Genomic DNA, 16302 nt, shown 5'->3' with positions numbered 1-16302 from the left:
ATCACCCACTATAAAACAATATCGAGACTAGATCCTGTGGCTTAGAGGTGAAAACAACTGCCTAATGTGTAATCAGCCCAGGTTCGAATCTCAGAAGGCTGACTGATGAAAACTAATAAGTTTGAAATGCATATCAGTCTCCCTTAATTCGTTAGCAATTTAAAATTTACACAAATATGAGCTGTCACCGGTGTGACTACTGCCTGTGGATGGCCTTCATATATATATATATAGTTATTTATCCCAATGTGCCACAATGAATTAATTTAAAGAAAACAAATATCTACAACAATCCAGAAATTCCTACACAATGCTATAAAAAGATGCCTGGATCATCCATCACACAAGCCTATGCTCTCATAGCTTGGGGGTGGGGTGTCACAGACAATGATGGCTTCATCCGGTGACGCTAAGCTTGGCTTGGGTGGAATGTTCCGAAACAAAACGCCATCAGAGGAACTGCGTCTTCGGCTGCCCAGCCCTTTGTGATTTTCATCCACCAGCTGATATAAGGGCAGCCTGATCTCCTTTGAAATCTGAGACTGCATGTCGCTGGAGGCATTTTTAGTGGGTTGACAATTCAACGCCTCCTCGTAAGTGGGAATACTGGTGGCCTCCCAGGTGCTGAAACAGAATCAAGACCACAAAGAAAATCAATTGTCCTAAAATTCAATATTTGATTCTAAAATAAGGTGTAGAAAGACAAGCACGAGCACTGTTATCTGTTCTAGAGGAACTAGAAGCTTAGAGGGGGGGAAGTATCTTCACTTTTCTGGTGTCCCATAGAAAGAAAGAAAGAAAGAAAGAAAGAAAGAAAGAAAGAAAGAAAGAAAGAAAGAAAGAAAGAAAGAAAGAAAGAAAGAAAGAAAGAAAGAAAGAAAGAAAGAAAGAAAGAAAAAAAGAAAGAAAGAAAGAAGAAAGAAAGAAAGAAAGAAAGAAAGAAAGAAAGAAAGAAAGAAAGAAAGAAAGAAAGAAAGAAAGAAAGAAAGAAAGAAAAAGGAAGGAAGGAAGGAAGGAAGGAAGGAAGGAAGGAAGGAAGGAAGGAAGGAAGGGAGAGAGGGAGAGAAAGAAATTGTGGTTATATATTCTGGAGATATTCTGTTTAGATTTATAAGGTTTGTAAGGATGAATGAATCTGCCAGTTTTGCAAACTCCTAAATTTAAATCTTTTACATCTCAGTGCTCTTTTACAACAGTGCTCTTCCTCTCCCACATATGAAAAAGTATGCAGATATTAGTAAAATCTTATTGTAATGAAATTCTCATCCTCTGGCACCAGCCGAGTTCCATAAGTCATAATAATCTGTCCTTATCATCAGCAGGAGAAACAAAATTGAGGGTGCGCTACATGTTGCAGTTGAAGGAGGAGTTTACAGATGTTGACCACCTTGGGTCAATATAAAAAAGATGGAAGATTACACAGAGAAGGAAACCCAGTCTGGCAGAGGTGTTATCTAGTCAGGTCAATCTGGCTGATAACAATCAATTACTGTACACATCACAGCCAAGCCCCAAACTCCCATTTTTTTCCTGCTCCCTGCAGCATAACCTAGTTATCCAAACAGGGTGGGTAGAAAAACCAGCATGCATTTAGCAGGAATTGGGCTTTCCATGCCCAATCAAAGTCACAGCCCGGCCAGGATCGCTTTCCAAGCTTTGAAGAGAGAGTGAGAAAAATTGGAATGTAAACAGAAATCTTTTCATCCTGTACCAGCAGAAACCATAATGCCTTTAAACTGGGAGTGCCCCAAAGCCCTTACCCACTACAGATTATTACATTAGAAACACAGAGGTTGAATGTATATGATAGCTGTCTTACCCATTCAGCCTCTGAAAGCAAGGTAAGAAGCAGATCATGCTGCAAATTTCTCCAGTGCTAGTCTAGTATTTACCCACAATGGATCCTCAGCTTTTTCCATACTCTTAAGAAACACCCAGTATCAAAACACAAAGGTATGTCCACTGATTAATCTTTATTGCATGGGCCATAAAACATACCCATTTTTTTCTGCTGTATTTTACCAAACAACACGGTTTGTGTACAGATAAAACTTTCACATAACCTATGCTCATCTCATTTCCTCTTTTTCAAGGGGAAAATAATTTAGAAGTGGAAATAACTATGAATAGGGATTGTTGAAATCATCATGAAACCAGACTAGTCAGGCAGAGACTGCTCTATCTAGACTAAAAGGAAAAAAAAATGGAGAAAATTGCTGTAATATAGTATGTAATCATTGTTTCATAATCTCTGGTATGCAGAATTAATTGGAGAAAATAATTTCATTGTTAGGCATAAGAGTTACATTTTTAATCTCACCCTTTCCCAATGCTGGGAGAAGGGGGGGGGGACAAGTGAATCAAATCTTTGTGAGAATCAAAATTCTAACAATTCAGCCATCTTGAGGTTTCACAATCGTATTTAAAATGGGCTAATAATATTTATTGTATTACTGTTCTGTTTTGCAGAAACTAATACACTAAAACAGTGCCTCAATATGATACCCTCCTGAAATTTATTTTATTTCTTATTTTAATCCCATTTATATCCCGCCCTTCTCTGAAGACTCAGGGCGGCTTACAATTTAAGCACAAACCAATGTGCTTAGCAATAGCCTTCATTCTATGTATATGCCTGCTTATTAGGGCTTTTGCCCCCCCCCCCAAATTTGGACTATTGTTCTTATTGTGTCCAAATACTTGTGCTGGCTGAATATTATGGAGTGGTAGTCTAGTACTTGGCTGACCTTGTTTTGTCTCCAAAGCTAAGCAGGGTTAGGACTGGTTAGAACTTGGTTGTAAAGTTTGCAAATAAGGAGGGGCTATTGGCTAGACTAGGAATTTGAAAAAAACATCCCAGAAGGCAATGGCAAACCACTTTTATATTGACAGGTCTGTTATGTATCCAGCTGAAGAGAACACATACACACTTACATAGCAGCTACCACCAGGGGGCGTTGAACTGTAACTGTTTTGGCGGGAACCCAGTTTCGGCGGGAAACAGAGGTTCAAACCCATTGGCTGGCTGCTCACCTGGCCAAGTATAAAAGGAGGGCAGGTAGCCCCTATTCCCCAGTACAGTCACTTCCACCTAATAAAGATCTGCCATGCTGTACTCATCGTCTCGGCATCTTTCCTGCGCTCCAGAACCCACAATACAACAAGGTCCATGAAGTTACCAAAGACAAGCTTAACTTGAAGAATTTTACAACCATGTGCAACACATTTATAAGTCATGAAACTGAAGGAGACTATAAGGGAGACAGGGCTCAACTAGCGTGATCTTTGGTTGAGAAAGGCCTAACGGCCTGCAAGAGTAAATGTGGTTTTGGGCTACCCCAAGCTAAAAGTCTTGAAAGGAAGACCTGTTTCAGAATGCCATTTGGCTAGATGGCTTCTGACAAATTGACCTTCCATCCCTCTCTTCTCTTGTATGATGCTTCTCTTGAAGTAACACTGCCTGACAATTATTTGCTGGGCATGTCAAAAGGATTATGTTGATCTCTCAGGCAGGGCTACAAAGATCTTGCTAACCTGCATGTCTGCTTTTCAAGAGGCTCGACGGTAGAGTACTGAAGGTCACTGGAAAAATGGTACTGGTAGTGCCGGGAAATTATTCCAGCATTGGCTGACCAAAGGAGTCCAAACAGAAGAAGCAGCCCACCAATTCCACAACAGAAGAAGCTGATTGATCTGAGTACAGGACTGGAAGAGGAAGCCCTGGTCATAAGTTCCGTTTCTCCTTGAGGTGTGACTTTGGGGTCACTGCTGGGTGCAGTGGCCCCCATTTCACCATCGCTCCACCAAGCAAAGCACAGTGTTCCCGTCACCAGCAGGATAGCTCCAGCGATGGTCACTCCGTGACGCAAAGAAGCTATTTCCATGTTAAAAACTGAGGCCTGTGGAGATTATAAAGTACTTTACAAGGAAAAGGTCCTGGTGACAACACTCAGGCTGGAAAAGAAGCAAGAAAACGAATGGTGAGTAGATACAAACAGACCACAGGACAAACAAAACAAAACAAAAGCACAAACTTTAGATTCAAAGAGAATCAATTCAGATTGACTGCCTGCCTTTTCAAACAGCCCAAAGTCTTTTTACTGGAAGAAAAAAACCCAAATGCCATTCAATAAAAGTTACACTTATCCTAGGAGGCAAATTTACAGCTTTTGCTTTTGAGATCAATCAAATGGCTTTATAAATTTCTCTACATTTTACAGCAAATTCATTTTGTATGCACTTTTTATGTGGAAATTGGATGAAGCCACAGAATTTGAAGGGATCAGTAAAGAGGATGCCCACTCTCTTACATGTCTACCTATATCTTGATCCAAATATCACTAGGTGATCCAATTTTTACAGGACTTCATCACAGGTTCATTTTTATAAGATAAACCTTTCATTCAACTTTCCCTACTCAGAGTGAAATACTGAGATGGTATTCAGTTCAGCTGGGAGCAAAACTAAACTCTGACATTCATCTTAGTGCAATATTCCCTTGCCATATGATTTAGCATTCAGATGAAAAGATTAACACAAAAATCACTTTTGTAGTTAAAAAAACGGTTATAAAGGGTAATCTGTGAGTTCTAAGTAATTCTGGAAGAGATTCGGATTTGAGAAGCCAATCAACGTCTTATAATCATACATAACAAAAATTGTGTTACGCTTTTTGATGCATATTTCAATACACATACACACAGAGACACATACACACACACATACAATTCCTATCAAATCTCAAATTATAACATGACCAATTGTTGGGATTAATATTTTTCTTATTGAGCACCTGTTGATATTTTTTGGGGTATATGGATGGCATTGTTTTCGCTACATATGCTACATGCCGTACAACCATTAACAATTACAATTACAGGTAGAGTGGTCAGCTTACGACCACAGTTGAGTCCAAACTTTCTTTGCTAAGTGAGACATTTGTTAAGCAAATTTTGCCACATTTTATGACCTTTCTTGCCACAGTTCCTAAGTGAATCACTGGAGTTGTTAAATTAGTAACACGGTTGCTAAGTGATTCTGGCTTCCCCATTGACTTTGCTTGTCAGAAGGTTGCAAAAGAGAATCACGTGACCCCAGGACACTGCAACTGTCATAAATATGAGTCTGTTGCCGAAGAGTCCAAATTTTGATCATGTGACCATAGGGAGGCTGCAACGGTCATGTGAAGAACGGTCATAAGTCACTTTTTGCAGTGGCATTGTAATTTTGAACAGTCACTAAACTAGCTGTTGTAAGTCGAGCACACCCGTAGATAAAACCTCCATTGTCTTGTGCTTTGATAGCTTTTGGGTGTGGGAGCCCATTTTATGGTGGTCCTCCCTTTTTCTATGTTTGGTTTTGGTTAGTATTGATGGGGTAGAGATGTCACACCTGTGTCCCCTCATTTGTGCAATGCCTTCACCTTCCTCTTACCGTACATCAATACTTTAATTTCCTGCAAAAGTTCTACTGTCACTCTAGTTTCTTTCTATTACTTTCACTTCTTCGGTGCGCCTTTCCCAAATTCAAGTCTTGACGCTACCAAGAAATTGCCTGACTTATAAATCTCTCACTGCATATTTCACTAATCACCTTATTCTTTCGCAATAAACAATGCTCTCTTATGCTTTTAAGATTTATATACATTCCTTTGCCAGGTAAATGTAGGAAAAGATTTGCGTTTAAATCACACATTCAGAAGAAACGGACCTCTAGCTAAGCATATTTGCCAGTCGCCATTTTGATTCAGGCTTGGTTGTCCAAAACATGCATTTATACAAGTAGACTTCGGCTTTCAACAGTTCATTTAGTGACTATTCAAAGTTTCAACTGGAAAAAAGTGACTTATGACAGTTTTTCACACTTACAACCATTGCAGTAACTCCATGGTTATGTGATTAAAATTTAGATGTTGGCAACCGGTTCATAGTTATGACGGTTGGGGTGTGCCAGGATCATTTGATCATCTTTTGTGACCTTCTGACAAGGAAAGTCAATTGGAAAGCCAGATTCATTTAACAACTGGATTTCTAACTTAACAACTGCAATGATTCACTTAACAATTGTGGTAAGAATGGTCGTAAAATTTGGCAGAACTCACTTAACTGTATCACTTAGCAACAAAAATCTTGAATTCAACTGTGGTTGTAAGTTGATAGTGTACTAAACTCTCTTGATGAACATGGAAGACTGTGGGCAGTGAGAAGTTCCCCCAACAGGGACATTCTACCGAATTTAGAAACTTGATTATCCAGGGTTTTTGAAAATCTAGGAAACTTTTATAGCAGGGGTCTTCAAATTTGGCCCTTTTATGACTTGTGGATTTCAACTTCCAGAATTCCTCAGCCAGTCATAAAAGGGCCAAGTTTGAAGACCCCTATTTTATAGGATGGATTTACGAAGACTTCTGTCTTCATTTCTACACTCATTTACAGAGACCATACATTAGGGGTCCCCAACCCCTGGTCCGTGGACTGGTACCGGGCTGCGGCATGCCAACAACTGGTCCACACAAACAAGCAAAGCCCCATCTGTAGGATGCAGACAGCAAGCAAAACCATGCACTCTCTGGTCTGCGGAAAAACCTTTCTCCACACAACCGGTCCTTGGTGCCCAAAAGGTTGGGGACCTCTGCCACACATGACTTAATTTTCAAAGGTCCAAGAGGGCTTAGTCAACCCTTATCTACCAACAAGTTTCCATTCTTGAAAAGAACTGCCCCCATCCAGTGACCAATAATTTGCAGATTGAGGAAGATTTTATATTTTGCACATCCCATATTCGCAGCTGCTAGCACAGTAGCTAAATGTTGGAATTAAATCTCTGAAGATGCACCCTTACATCTATGTGCAATGTGAGCACAGTAATTATATGGGGGAGCTGCTAACAGTGCAAAAAAGCTGGGTGTGAATCAGATGTTAATCATCATACATGTGGTTTCAAGTGAAATAAAAGGGCAAAATGAAATAAAGAAAAATGTGTTTCAAAAACTAGCTCATTTAGCTATTCATGTCAGCAAGACATAAAAATGGTATTACTGGTCTCTAAAGATCTCATTTTCCTTATACAGTATATATGGTGAGGAACTAGGAAGCCACGCATTCAAATAATTCTGCATAAACTGAGAAATGCACAGGAAATGTATATGTCAGGAACAAGGTTCAACTCCTATATGTTACTCCTAAAGTTCAATTCCTGGTCCGGTCCTTACTGCCTTTTTAAGTTAAAAGTAGACCACCCTTAGTGGTTACACATTCAGGAATTGTTTAAAGTTGTGAAAGCAGGATACTTATGACCAGTCCTGACTTGCACTTCCAATGTGTACAGTGGGATCACAGTCACATGATCGCTTTTTACCACCTTCCCTGCTGGCTTCTTACAAGCAAAGTCAATGAGGTAGCCAAGTAGGAAAGTCACTAGTCACTCTGGTAAGTCACCCCTTCCTTCCTGTGCTTGCACCCCCACACACACACCATCCATCCCCTGGTCTTCCTGCACTCGTGCAGTGCCTGCTCCTAAGGCACCCCCCATCCTAGTGGCATTCCTGTTGCTGCTTTCAACTTAAAACCCATGCATCTTGTGGTTAATGGGAGTGCCAGGATTATTTTTGTTAAGCAACACAGCCATGTGATATTGCACTTTACTACCCCATCACTTAGTGATGACAATCACTGGTCCCAATTGCCGTAACTTCAGGACTACTATAATGGACTTTCGGATGCTTTTATCTCAACCTTAAAACTGTCTGCCCCCTGTTTATCAAATGTCTCTTTCTAGCGTGAGAATCAGGGGTTCTCATTTCACCTGCTTCTAAAATACCTTTTATAAAACAACTTTCCTGCTGTTGTATTGATACTGTATTTCCCAGAATGACAACAATCCATGATGACGCAGAGGGATTGAAATCCAGAAAACCTACCTTCATTAAACCTAGGACAAGCAAAACTGCATTTCATTTGAACTGGGCTATGGGCAACTGAATTATGAAGCACTGAAAGAAACCGTGCATGATCTTATTCTTATCTAATGAAAAGATATTGGAAAATCAGGTTTTATTAAAATAGTGACATTAGGTTTATTAAAGCTGCACACAGGATGTTGATGGAAGTTAATGAATCCAGTATGGGTTTTTTTCAGTTCTAGATAAGGATCTCTAAACAATGAATCTCGAGTCAAGGAAAATGAAGCTGCTGTAGAGCTTGTCCTTTGCTGAAGGACAAAATGTATACCCTTTAGCCAAAAAATAAAAAATAAAAAAAATTCAAAGCATCTATTACTCAATTGTACCTAAAAAAAAAGAGTTCACCCCACCCTCATTAAGTCTTGTTCTATTTATTTTAGTTCCCAGAAAGTCTTGATGGCACAGACTCTTTACATCTATTAAATCCACTTTAATCTCTAAAGTTGGAATTATCCCTGGTAACATGTTCAACTAAGGTGGAAAAAAGAGATAACAGAAGAGCTTTTAGCTTTGAAACTGGCATAGGTCATCTTGTATCTTCCAGATATTTGGAAACCATTTGTGACCCAATGGTTGGGAACTATGCAAGTATTACTTTGAGGAAAAGGAGCATATTGCCAAAGCTGCATGACTTTAGAGCTTTATAATCTGATGCAAGAATTTGCTCCATTGAAACAATTTGTACTGATTTTATAGGAGTGTCATGTTGTAGTTCTGTCAACTCCTTCTAAAACCTTTGGAAGGACTTGCATTACACAGGATTGCATTAAGCCTGACCACCACATCTGAACAGTACCAATTAATCAATGTTATTGAAATAGTCTGTTTTCGGTAAATTGGATAACGGGATCTGGCTTCTTGCATCCCAGAACTTTCATAAAGTATCTCTCAACAGCTTGGATAATCCGGATCAAACTTTCAAAACTCAGGCTGGTGTCATTGCTTCCGCTTCTAACCCTTGTAAACAACTAAAAAGATGGCACATTCACAGAATAAGGCAGGATACAGTCCCATTATATCAGGGGTTTTCAAACTTGGCCCTTTTATGACTTGTGGACTTCAACTCCCAGAATTCCTCAGACAGCCTCGCTAGCTGAGGAATTCTGGGAGTTGAAGTCTACAAGTCATAAAAAGGCCAAGTTTGAAGACACCTGCATTATATCATTCAAAGACAAGAGACAATCTAGATTCTAGATTGGGAGCAGGTTACCATTTGGCATAGGAGATGTTCAATTTTTAAAAATAAATGGGAAGTAACTAATGACAATATTGTGACGGATGGAGGCAACATTTTTCAGTCACTTTTTTCTGAAGTGGCACAATGCAAAATAAGTTCGTTAAGCTTCAGCTGGATCAATTTTGCATTTTGAGATCAAAAACAAACCCTTGTAAAAAAATCAAACTGCTCCAAATGATCCATTTTGTAACTAAATCTTGTTGGGGCAAACCGGGAATGATCTGAGAGCCACAAAACCACTAGACTGCCCACTGCTGCAATCCAGTCTTCCCCAACTTGGTGCCTCCAATCATATGAATCAAAATTCAAATCATCTTAAGCTAGCAGGGCTAATGGCCAAAGAAGATGAGAGGGCAAGTTACAATATCTGAGGAGACCTGAATGGGGAAAATGTCCCTATCACAGGCTTGCCAATTGTCCTTTATTTCTAGGTCAGACAATGTAAGTTGCTGTATTTTTTAAGTTCTACCACTGTGTCAGAAAGAGCTGGTGGCTGGTGGATGCTACGAAGGCAGTCCCATACAGACTTTTTCAAAACAAGTCCTGCTCAATGTCATTTAGGAAGTATAAACAGGATAGAGTCCTAAAACCATGAAATGTGAAGTCTCTAATTCAAACTTAAACTCACTAGGAAAATGACAGACTAATCAGGCAATGTTGAGCTACAATGGAAAAAGTCTGAATTTACTGAAAGCATTTCCCTGCCCCCTTCATGCCTATCTTTCCAAGGTCCCAAGCTGTGATGATAAAAAAAAAGTTAGTTTGACCTTCACAGAAAAGAGAGACCTTGGATGAAATAAAGAGGAATTTGTCCTTGTTAATGGAGGGGCCAGCGATAATAAACCAAAGGGAAGCTGAAAGTGGAGAGTTTCTTTGCAGTTCAGCCAAGACCAGTTTGCTATTTTATTTTTTTTATTTTTTGCCATGTGAAACAACCCAGCAAACATTCTCCAGTTCAGCGTTCCAGGATGATTTTTGTGGGGGAGGTTAATAGCTGAATACATGTTCTGTCGCTTACAAAATAATAAGAGAGTGACAGTTTTATAGGAGGAAAAAAGAAATTTTTCCCTCCCTGGCAAAAAAGCTGCAACAGCAACATTTCTAACATCCCCAGCCCACGCTGCTACGAAAGGAGGAGCCACAGATACAGTGGATCCCCACACTGAGAACGGCTAAATTCTGTGCAAATTTCTAAGTATCAGCCACAATCCAACGTACTTACAGTAGATTGTATTTTAAGAATCCCAAGAGGTCTTCTCTTCGCTTCTACAAGGGCCTTTTGAAACGTATTTTTAAAAAGTTGAATCTTTAAATGGCATTTGTTGGAAATGAAGCAAATTTATCTACGATGTGAGTGAGATGAAACTTAAAACAAAATCTACTTCTGCAAATTATTATTTTTCCCCCCAATATTTCCTCTTTTTGGATGCAATCATTACAAGTTCAGCAAATGCTTCTGCTTTAGGAATTTAGAATAAAGAGATTGCTCCTTCACATTTTTTTTTTCATTATAGCAAAATTTATATTCTACCAGTGGAGTTTGAAGATTAAAGAGGATTCCCATTTCCTCAGTTCAACACACAAGTTTTAAATAATGTCGGATGTACGCATTTTATGACATGATCGGTTGGTTGGTTGGTTGGTTGGTTAACTCGTACATAACCAGCTTCTGTGAAATCTGGATTCTTTGCAACAAAAAAAGGTAACATAATAAAAGCAATGAAATATTACCTAGTTATCATAATGCTACTGTACCTACTCATTCCTAAAAGTTTTGGAAGAATTCTGTCCTCTAGGCCAGGGGTCCCCAATCCCAGGTCCATGGATCAGCACCGATCCACAGCATGCCAGAAACCGGGCCACACAAACAAGGAAAGCCCCATCTGCAGGATGCAGGCAGCATGTGAAACCACGCCCCTTCCGGTCCGTGGAAAAACCTCTCTCTACAGAACCGGTCCCTGGTGCCCAAAAGTTTGGGGACCTCTGCTTTAGGCTTTCTCCAAATATTTAAAGCATGTGCAATCCAAACTTTTTCAGGTAAGCTATTCTACAAGAAGGAACCCCTTAGAGAAACCCTACCTCTTGGTCAACACACCTTCCCTTCACAACCGTGGGACATCTTCAGCTTTTCTGCTTGTGGCACTGCTTTTATGGTCAAATTTAAGTTTCCTGAGTTGCACTTGGAAATCTACTGGAAGGCAATGTGCTATGGCTCTTACCTGTCAGCACACAGGCTGTTGCATTCAACACCAACTGCAGCCTCCTGGTGGTCTTCAAAGGAAACCCTGTATAAAATTCATTGTTAGCGTAGCCCATTTAGATGGGGGTGGGGATGTGAGTCATTTTTTTGACCTCCACCTAGGCATCCAATAGCCACGAGTCCAGGAACACTCCCAACCTGCAGACGTGCTGTTATTGTACATTGAATTGGATAACACACACTCAAGAATAAGCCCCATTGAACATAATAGGTTTAAGTCATTCGGCTACACAATACAGTTACATTGTTTAACACAGCTGTTTTAAAATTAATCAGTAAGCTTAAACTCTGTCAGTAGACTGCCTTGAAACTTGTGTGTGTGTTTGTGTGTGTGCGTGGGTACGTGCGTGCGCACGAGCACATTCAAGTCATTTTTGACTCCTGGCAGCCATCTGGACAAATCCAGGCAGTTCTCTGAGCAAAATTCTCAGACGTGGCTTGCCTCTGCCTTTTTCCTAGGGTAGAGGAAGAATGACCCAAAGTCACCCAGCTGGCTTCATTCCTTAAACTCATAATTCCCTGGTTTCTAGCTTGGTATCTGACTCTCTTGCTTGGAAACCTGCTCTTTAAAATTAATTTTTCCAGAAACACAATTGGAATATTTTTAAAATCCAGCATCTGAATTCATAATGTCACATTTGCGACTTTGAAAAAAAAATGGCAAGCTCAACACGGATTATGCTGATAGGATATTCAATGCACTAACTCCCCATGCAAGAAGGAACATAGTTGCAAAACCACATGGATGCTCACGAGGATGAACCAGGCCTTTCAGGTAGCAACTCAGCAACCCTCCCCTGGACATCACTGGACCATGGGCAATCAGTATCATAAATACTGGCTATCTGTATCTGATCTCAGTTCATCTTTTTTTCTCTGCTGGTATTATGCCCCTGCTTCCCTAAAAGGATTCGATAGCATCAAATGACCCTTTCTTTGACCTCATCGCCCAATTCCAAGACAATTTCTATATCGGAATGGCAATCAATAGCCTACATGCAGTCTCAGTTACAATTTATCTGCTAATCATTTGCATTTATACAGCCAGGTATTTCACAAATAAACCCTATTCTGGGGTGTGTGTACTACAATCACTAAAGTACACACACACACACACACACACATAAAAGGTAAAGGTTCCCCTGCACACGCGTGCTAGTCGTTTCCGACTCTAGGGGCCGGTGCTCATCTTCGTTTCAAAGCCGAAGAGCCAGTGCTTGTCCGAGGACGTCTCTGTGGTCATGTGGCCGGCATGACTACACGCCAAAGGTGCACGGAACGCTGTTACCTTCCCACCGTAGTGGTCCCTATTTTTCTACTTGCATTTTGGGATGGGCTGTTGTAATCAGTTGCTCAATCTATGTGTCTAATAAAACAGAAGAACTCTGCTCTATCAGTTTTATATTTTTCAGGGATCAAATTTAATTATTTTTAATTGTTTTTAACTTTTGTATTGTATTGACGTTTTTAATTACCTTGTAAACCGCCCTGAGTCCTACAGGAAAAGGGCGGTATATAAATTCAATAAACGTAAACTTAAACTTAATATGCTGAAGAAGCATAGTCCTGCACTCTGAACACCACAACAGCTGATCAGATGCACAGAGGAAATATGTGGAGCTTGGTTTAATGGTTAGGGCACCAAGCTAGAAAGCAGGAGACCACGAGTTCAAGTCCCATCTTAGCCATGAAAGCCCACTAGGTGACTTTGGGCCAGTCATTCTCTCTCAGCCCAACCCACCTCCAAAGGTTGTTGTTGTGGGGAAAATAAGAGGAGGAAGGTGTGTTGGATATGTTCGCCGCCTTGATTTACTTCTGAAAATAAGAAAGGTAGGATACAAATAAATAAATGGCGGACAAGACTGAGGGGCATAAGTTTTCTTCTACACTTACTCTGTAACAATTGATCTTTCAAGCATGCGATCTTTGATTCTGGAGGTTAAATGCAGGCAGGAAAAATAGTAGCTACTATAACCCTCCCTTCCGCAAATTAGTCCAGGGTCTGTTTAAAACAATTAGAATTGGTAACCATCACTGCATAAATGGTAAGTCAACTGAACAGTGTGCAAAGGATGACTCTCATCCTGTGATAATCACCTTTGTGATCATGGTATCTCTCCTACCATCTGTGCACAGAATTAATCAAGCAAAGGACCTTTTTATAACAGCCGCAAAAGCATCGTTAGGTTTTAATAATAATAATGATGATGATGATGATAAAGTTGGAAGGGACCTTGGAGGTCATCTAGTCCAACCCCCTGCTCAGGCAGGAAACCCTATACCATTTTAGACAAATGGCTGTCAGGTCTCTTCTTAAAAACTTCCAGTGTTGGAGCATTCACAGCTTCTGGAGGCAGGTAGTTCCACTGATTAATTGTTCTGTCAGGAATTTTTTCCTTAGTTCTAGGTTGCTTCTCTCTTTGGTTAGTTTCCATCTGTTGCTTCTTGTCCTGCCTTCAGGTATATATATCAGGATGCTTCTAAGATAGAAGCTACCTAGCCCCAAATTGCAAAGGATTACACCTGAGTTCCTTACTCCACCTTAACCAGTTGGAATTGGGCTGCATCTCCTTTGGAATCTACCTAAGACTTTGTCACCTCAGATACTACCGTTAGTTGAAGCAAGTTCTTTGGAGAACATATTTTGGTTCACTTCACCTTATCAGATAGGCGTGAATCTTCCCTAAAATGACAAATTAATTTTGACCTGGTTTTCTGAGGTTTTTCTTTTCTGGCGTTGGCCGGTCCCACCCTTGATAAACCATAGTTGTCCTTTTGCTGAAGATCAGAGGGTTAGATCTCCAAGCATATCTCCTATTTCCATTACCACACAATAGCCCCGCACTCCTGTTCCATTCCCAGATACCTCTACCTCTTTTCACATATTTCACATAGGAGATTATTCACTTTGGCCAAATCAGAAAATTACACATAAGGAAATAGCTCGTACTATGGATACATGATTATGAAGACTGCACTTGTATATGTTCTGAGACAGAATCTGTTTCACATGTACATATTGTACTATACAATAAATGGATGTTAGAACTCATAACACCACCACATCTTTTGAGCAGGTCATCATTTTTCACCTAAACAAACACATTTCAGCTATTTCTAATAAAGTTACTAAATTTTTAACAATAGCCACAGCCTGCATGAATCATCCGATGCCCTACACTGTTTATTGCTCCTGGCTTTTCTGCATGAGTTCTTTTTTAAAAAAAAATTATACCACTGTTTTATATTTGATGAATTGTAATACTGTCTTCTTTCAGACCATAAATTAATGATGAAACTATGTGCAGTGTAAAGAAGTGGCATTCTTCCTTATCGATCCAGGATCTCTCCGCATTTAGCTTCTGCGCAGAAAAGGGCCCAAATTCCTGCTCTTAGTAGAAGGCTGTGCAAATGGTTAGAACTGAACAAACTGGACCCCTTTCCTGAAGGGCGCAAAGCAAATGACTAGCAGTTTCAATGCCCAGCATTTGTTCATATCCATGCAAAGCACTGAATCTCAGAAGGCAGCATTGTAAGCCTAGCTCACAGCTGCGTGTAAGGCTTCTTAATTCATGGGTCCCTGTATTCTGATGAGGAACAGCTCAGTTTATATCTGAGCATTGATAGACAGAAAGGTTTTAGTAGCATTACTTTCTCCCCATAAAACCCTGCCAATTCAATAGAGAGGGACATTTATAGTTTTCTCAGGGTCAGAATGCCCCAAAAGAACATGTTCAGAGCCTCTAAATATGGCTTACGTACTCTCTTTATCTTTATATAGTCATACCTTTTGTCACTTGCCAACTATCAAAATTTGGTGATAATTTCAAATGTCTTTTCTCTGAGGCAGAAATTTTGAATGGATTAAATTGCCACCTGAATATTATGCCCCCAAAGACAGATCCTTAGACCTCAGGAAAAATGTCATTTTCCAGGAGGAAACCCAAAGAGCGAGACAGTTATGTATGGCTTTAATAAACACTTCCAGGAAAGTCTAATCACAGATGTCAAAAACAAACAAGCCAAAGGTAATAGTGAGATAACAGAATGTCTTAACTTGTATTTTACATCTGTTTACTCTCAGAAGGGAAATGAAGCCCTAGCTTGCCTTCAGGGTACCTCTAGCTGAAGAAGGAAATAACAGATCAAGAAGGATAAGGAGCGGGTAAAAGAACGCTTAAATGATATCATTGATCTAAGTCTCCATGGTCAGATAAGCTACATCCTAGGACCTAGGGTAGGGACACGGTGGCTCAGTGGGTTAGGACGCTGAGCTTGTCGATCAGAAGGTCGGCAGTTCGGCGGGTCGAATCCTGAGTGCCGCGTAACAGACTGAGTGCCTGTTACTCGTCCCAGCTTCTGCCAACCTAGCAGTTCGAAAGCACGTAAAAATGCAAGTAGAAAAATAGGGACCACTACGGTGGGAAGGTAACAGCGTTCCGTGCGCCTTTGGCGTCTAGTCATGCTGGCCACATGACCACGGAGACGTCCTTGGACAAGCGCTGGCTCTTCGGCTTTGAAACAGAGATGAGCACCGGCCCCTAGAGTCAGAAACGACTAGCACGTATGTGCGGGGGAACCTTTACCTTTTTAGGACCTAGGGTAATGAAGAAACTAGCAGATGTGACCAAATAGAACCACGAACAAGATGCCTGAAGACTGAAGTAGGGCAAATGATGTTCCTATCTTCGAAAAAGGAAAAACAGAAAACCTAGGAAACTACAGAGCTGTCAACTTGATGTTTATGCTGGGCATCGTCCTTGACTGAATTTAAGAGGGAAAATTACGAATCTCCGACATGTGGGGAGAAAAAAAATGAAAGGCACACAAGTACAGGATGAAGAC

General features: G+C 40.4%; 1 protein-coding gene across 1 annotated transcript; it reads right to left on the bottom strand.

Annotated features, from left to right (window-relative positions):
- Positions 1-332: 332 nt before the first annotated feature.
- Positions 333-3948, bottom strand: TMEM61 (transmembrane protein 61; the record flags this gene model as incomplete). Its single annotated transcript, XM_081323687.1, has 2 exons — positions 3535-3948; positions 333-624 (listed from the first exon to the last, which is right to left on the bottom strand). Exons 1-2 carry the CDS (start codon positions 3882-3884, stop codon positions 333-335), a joined length of 642 nt encoding a protein of 213 aa, XP_081179813.1. The 5' UTR covers positions 3885-3948.
- Between the last annotated feature and the right edge of the window lie 12354 nt (positions 3949-16302).

This window comes from Vipera berus, assembly GCF_964194415.1.
Source record: "Vipera berus genome assembly, chromosome: 3".
NCBI lineage: Eukaryota > Metazoa > Chordata > Lepidosauria > Squamata > Viperidae > Vipera > Vipera berus.
The sequence above is the reverse complement of the archived record's forward strand: the minus strand, read 5'-3'. Positions and strand labels throughout refer to the sequence as shown.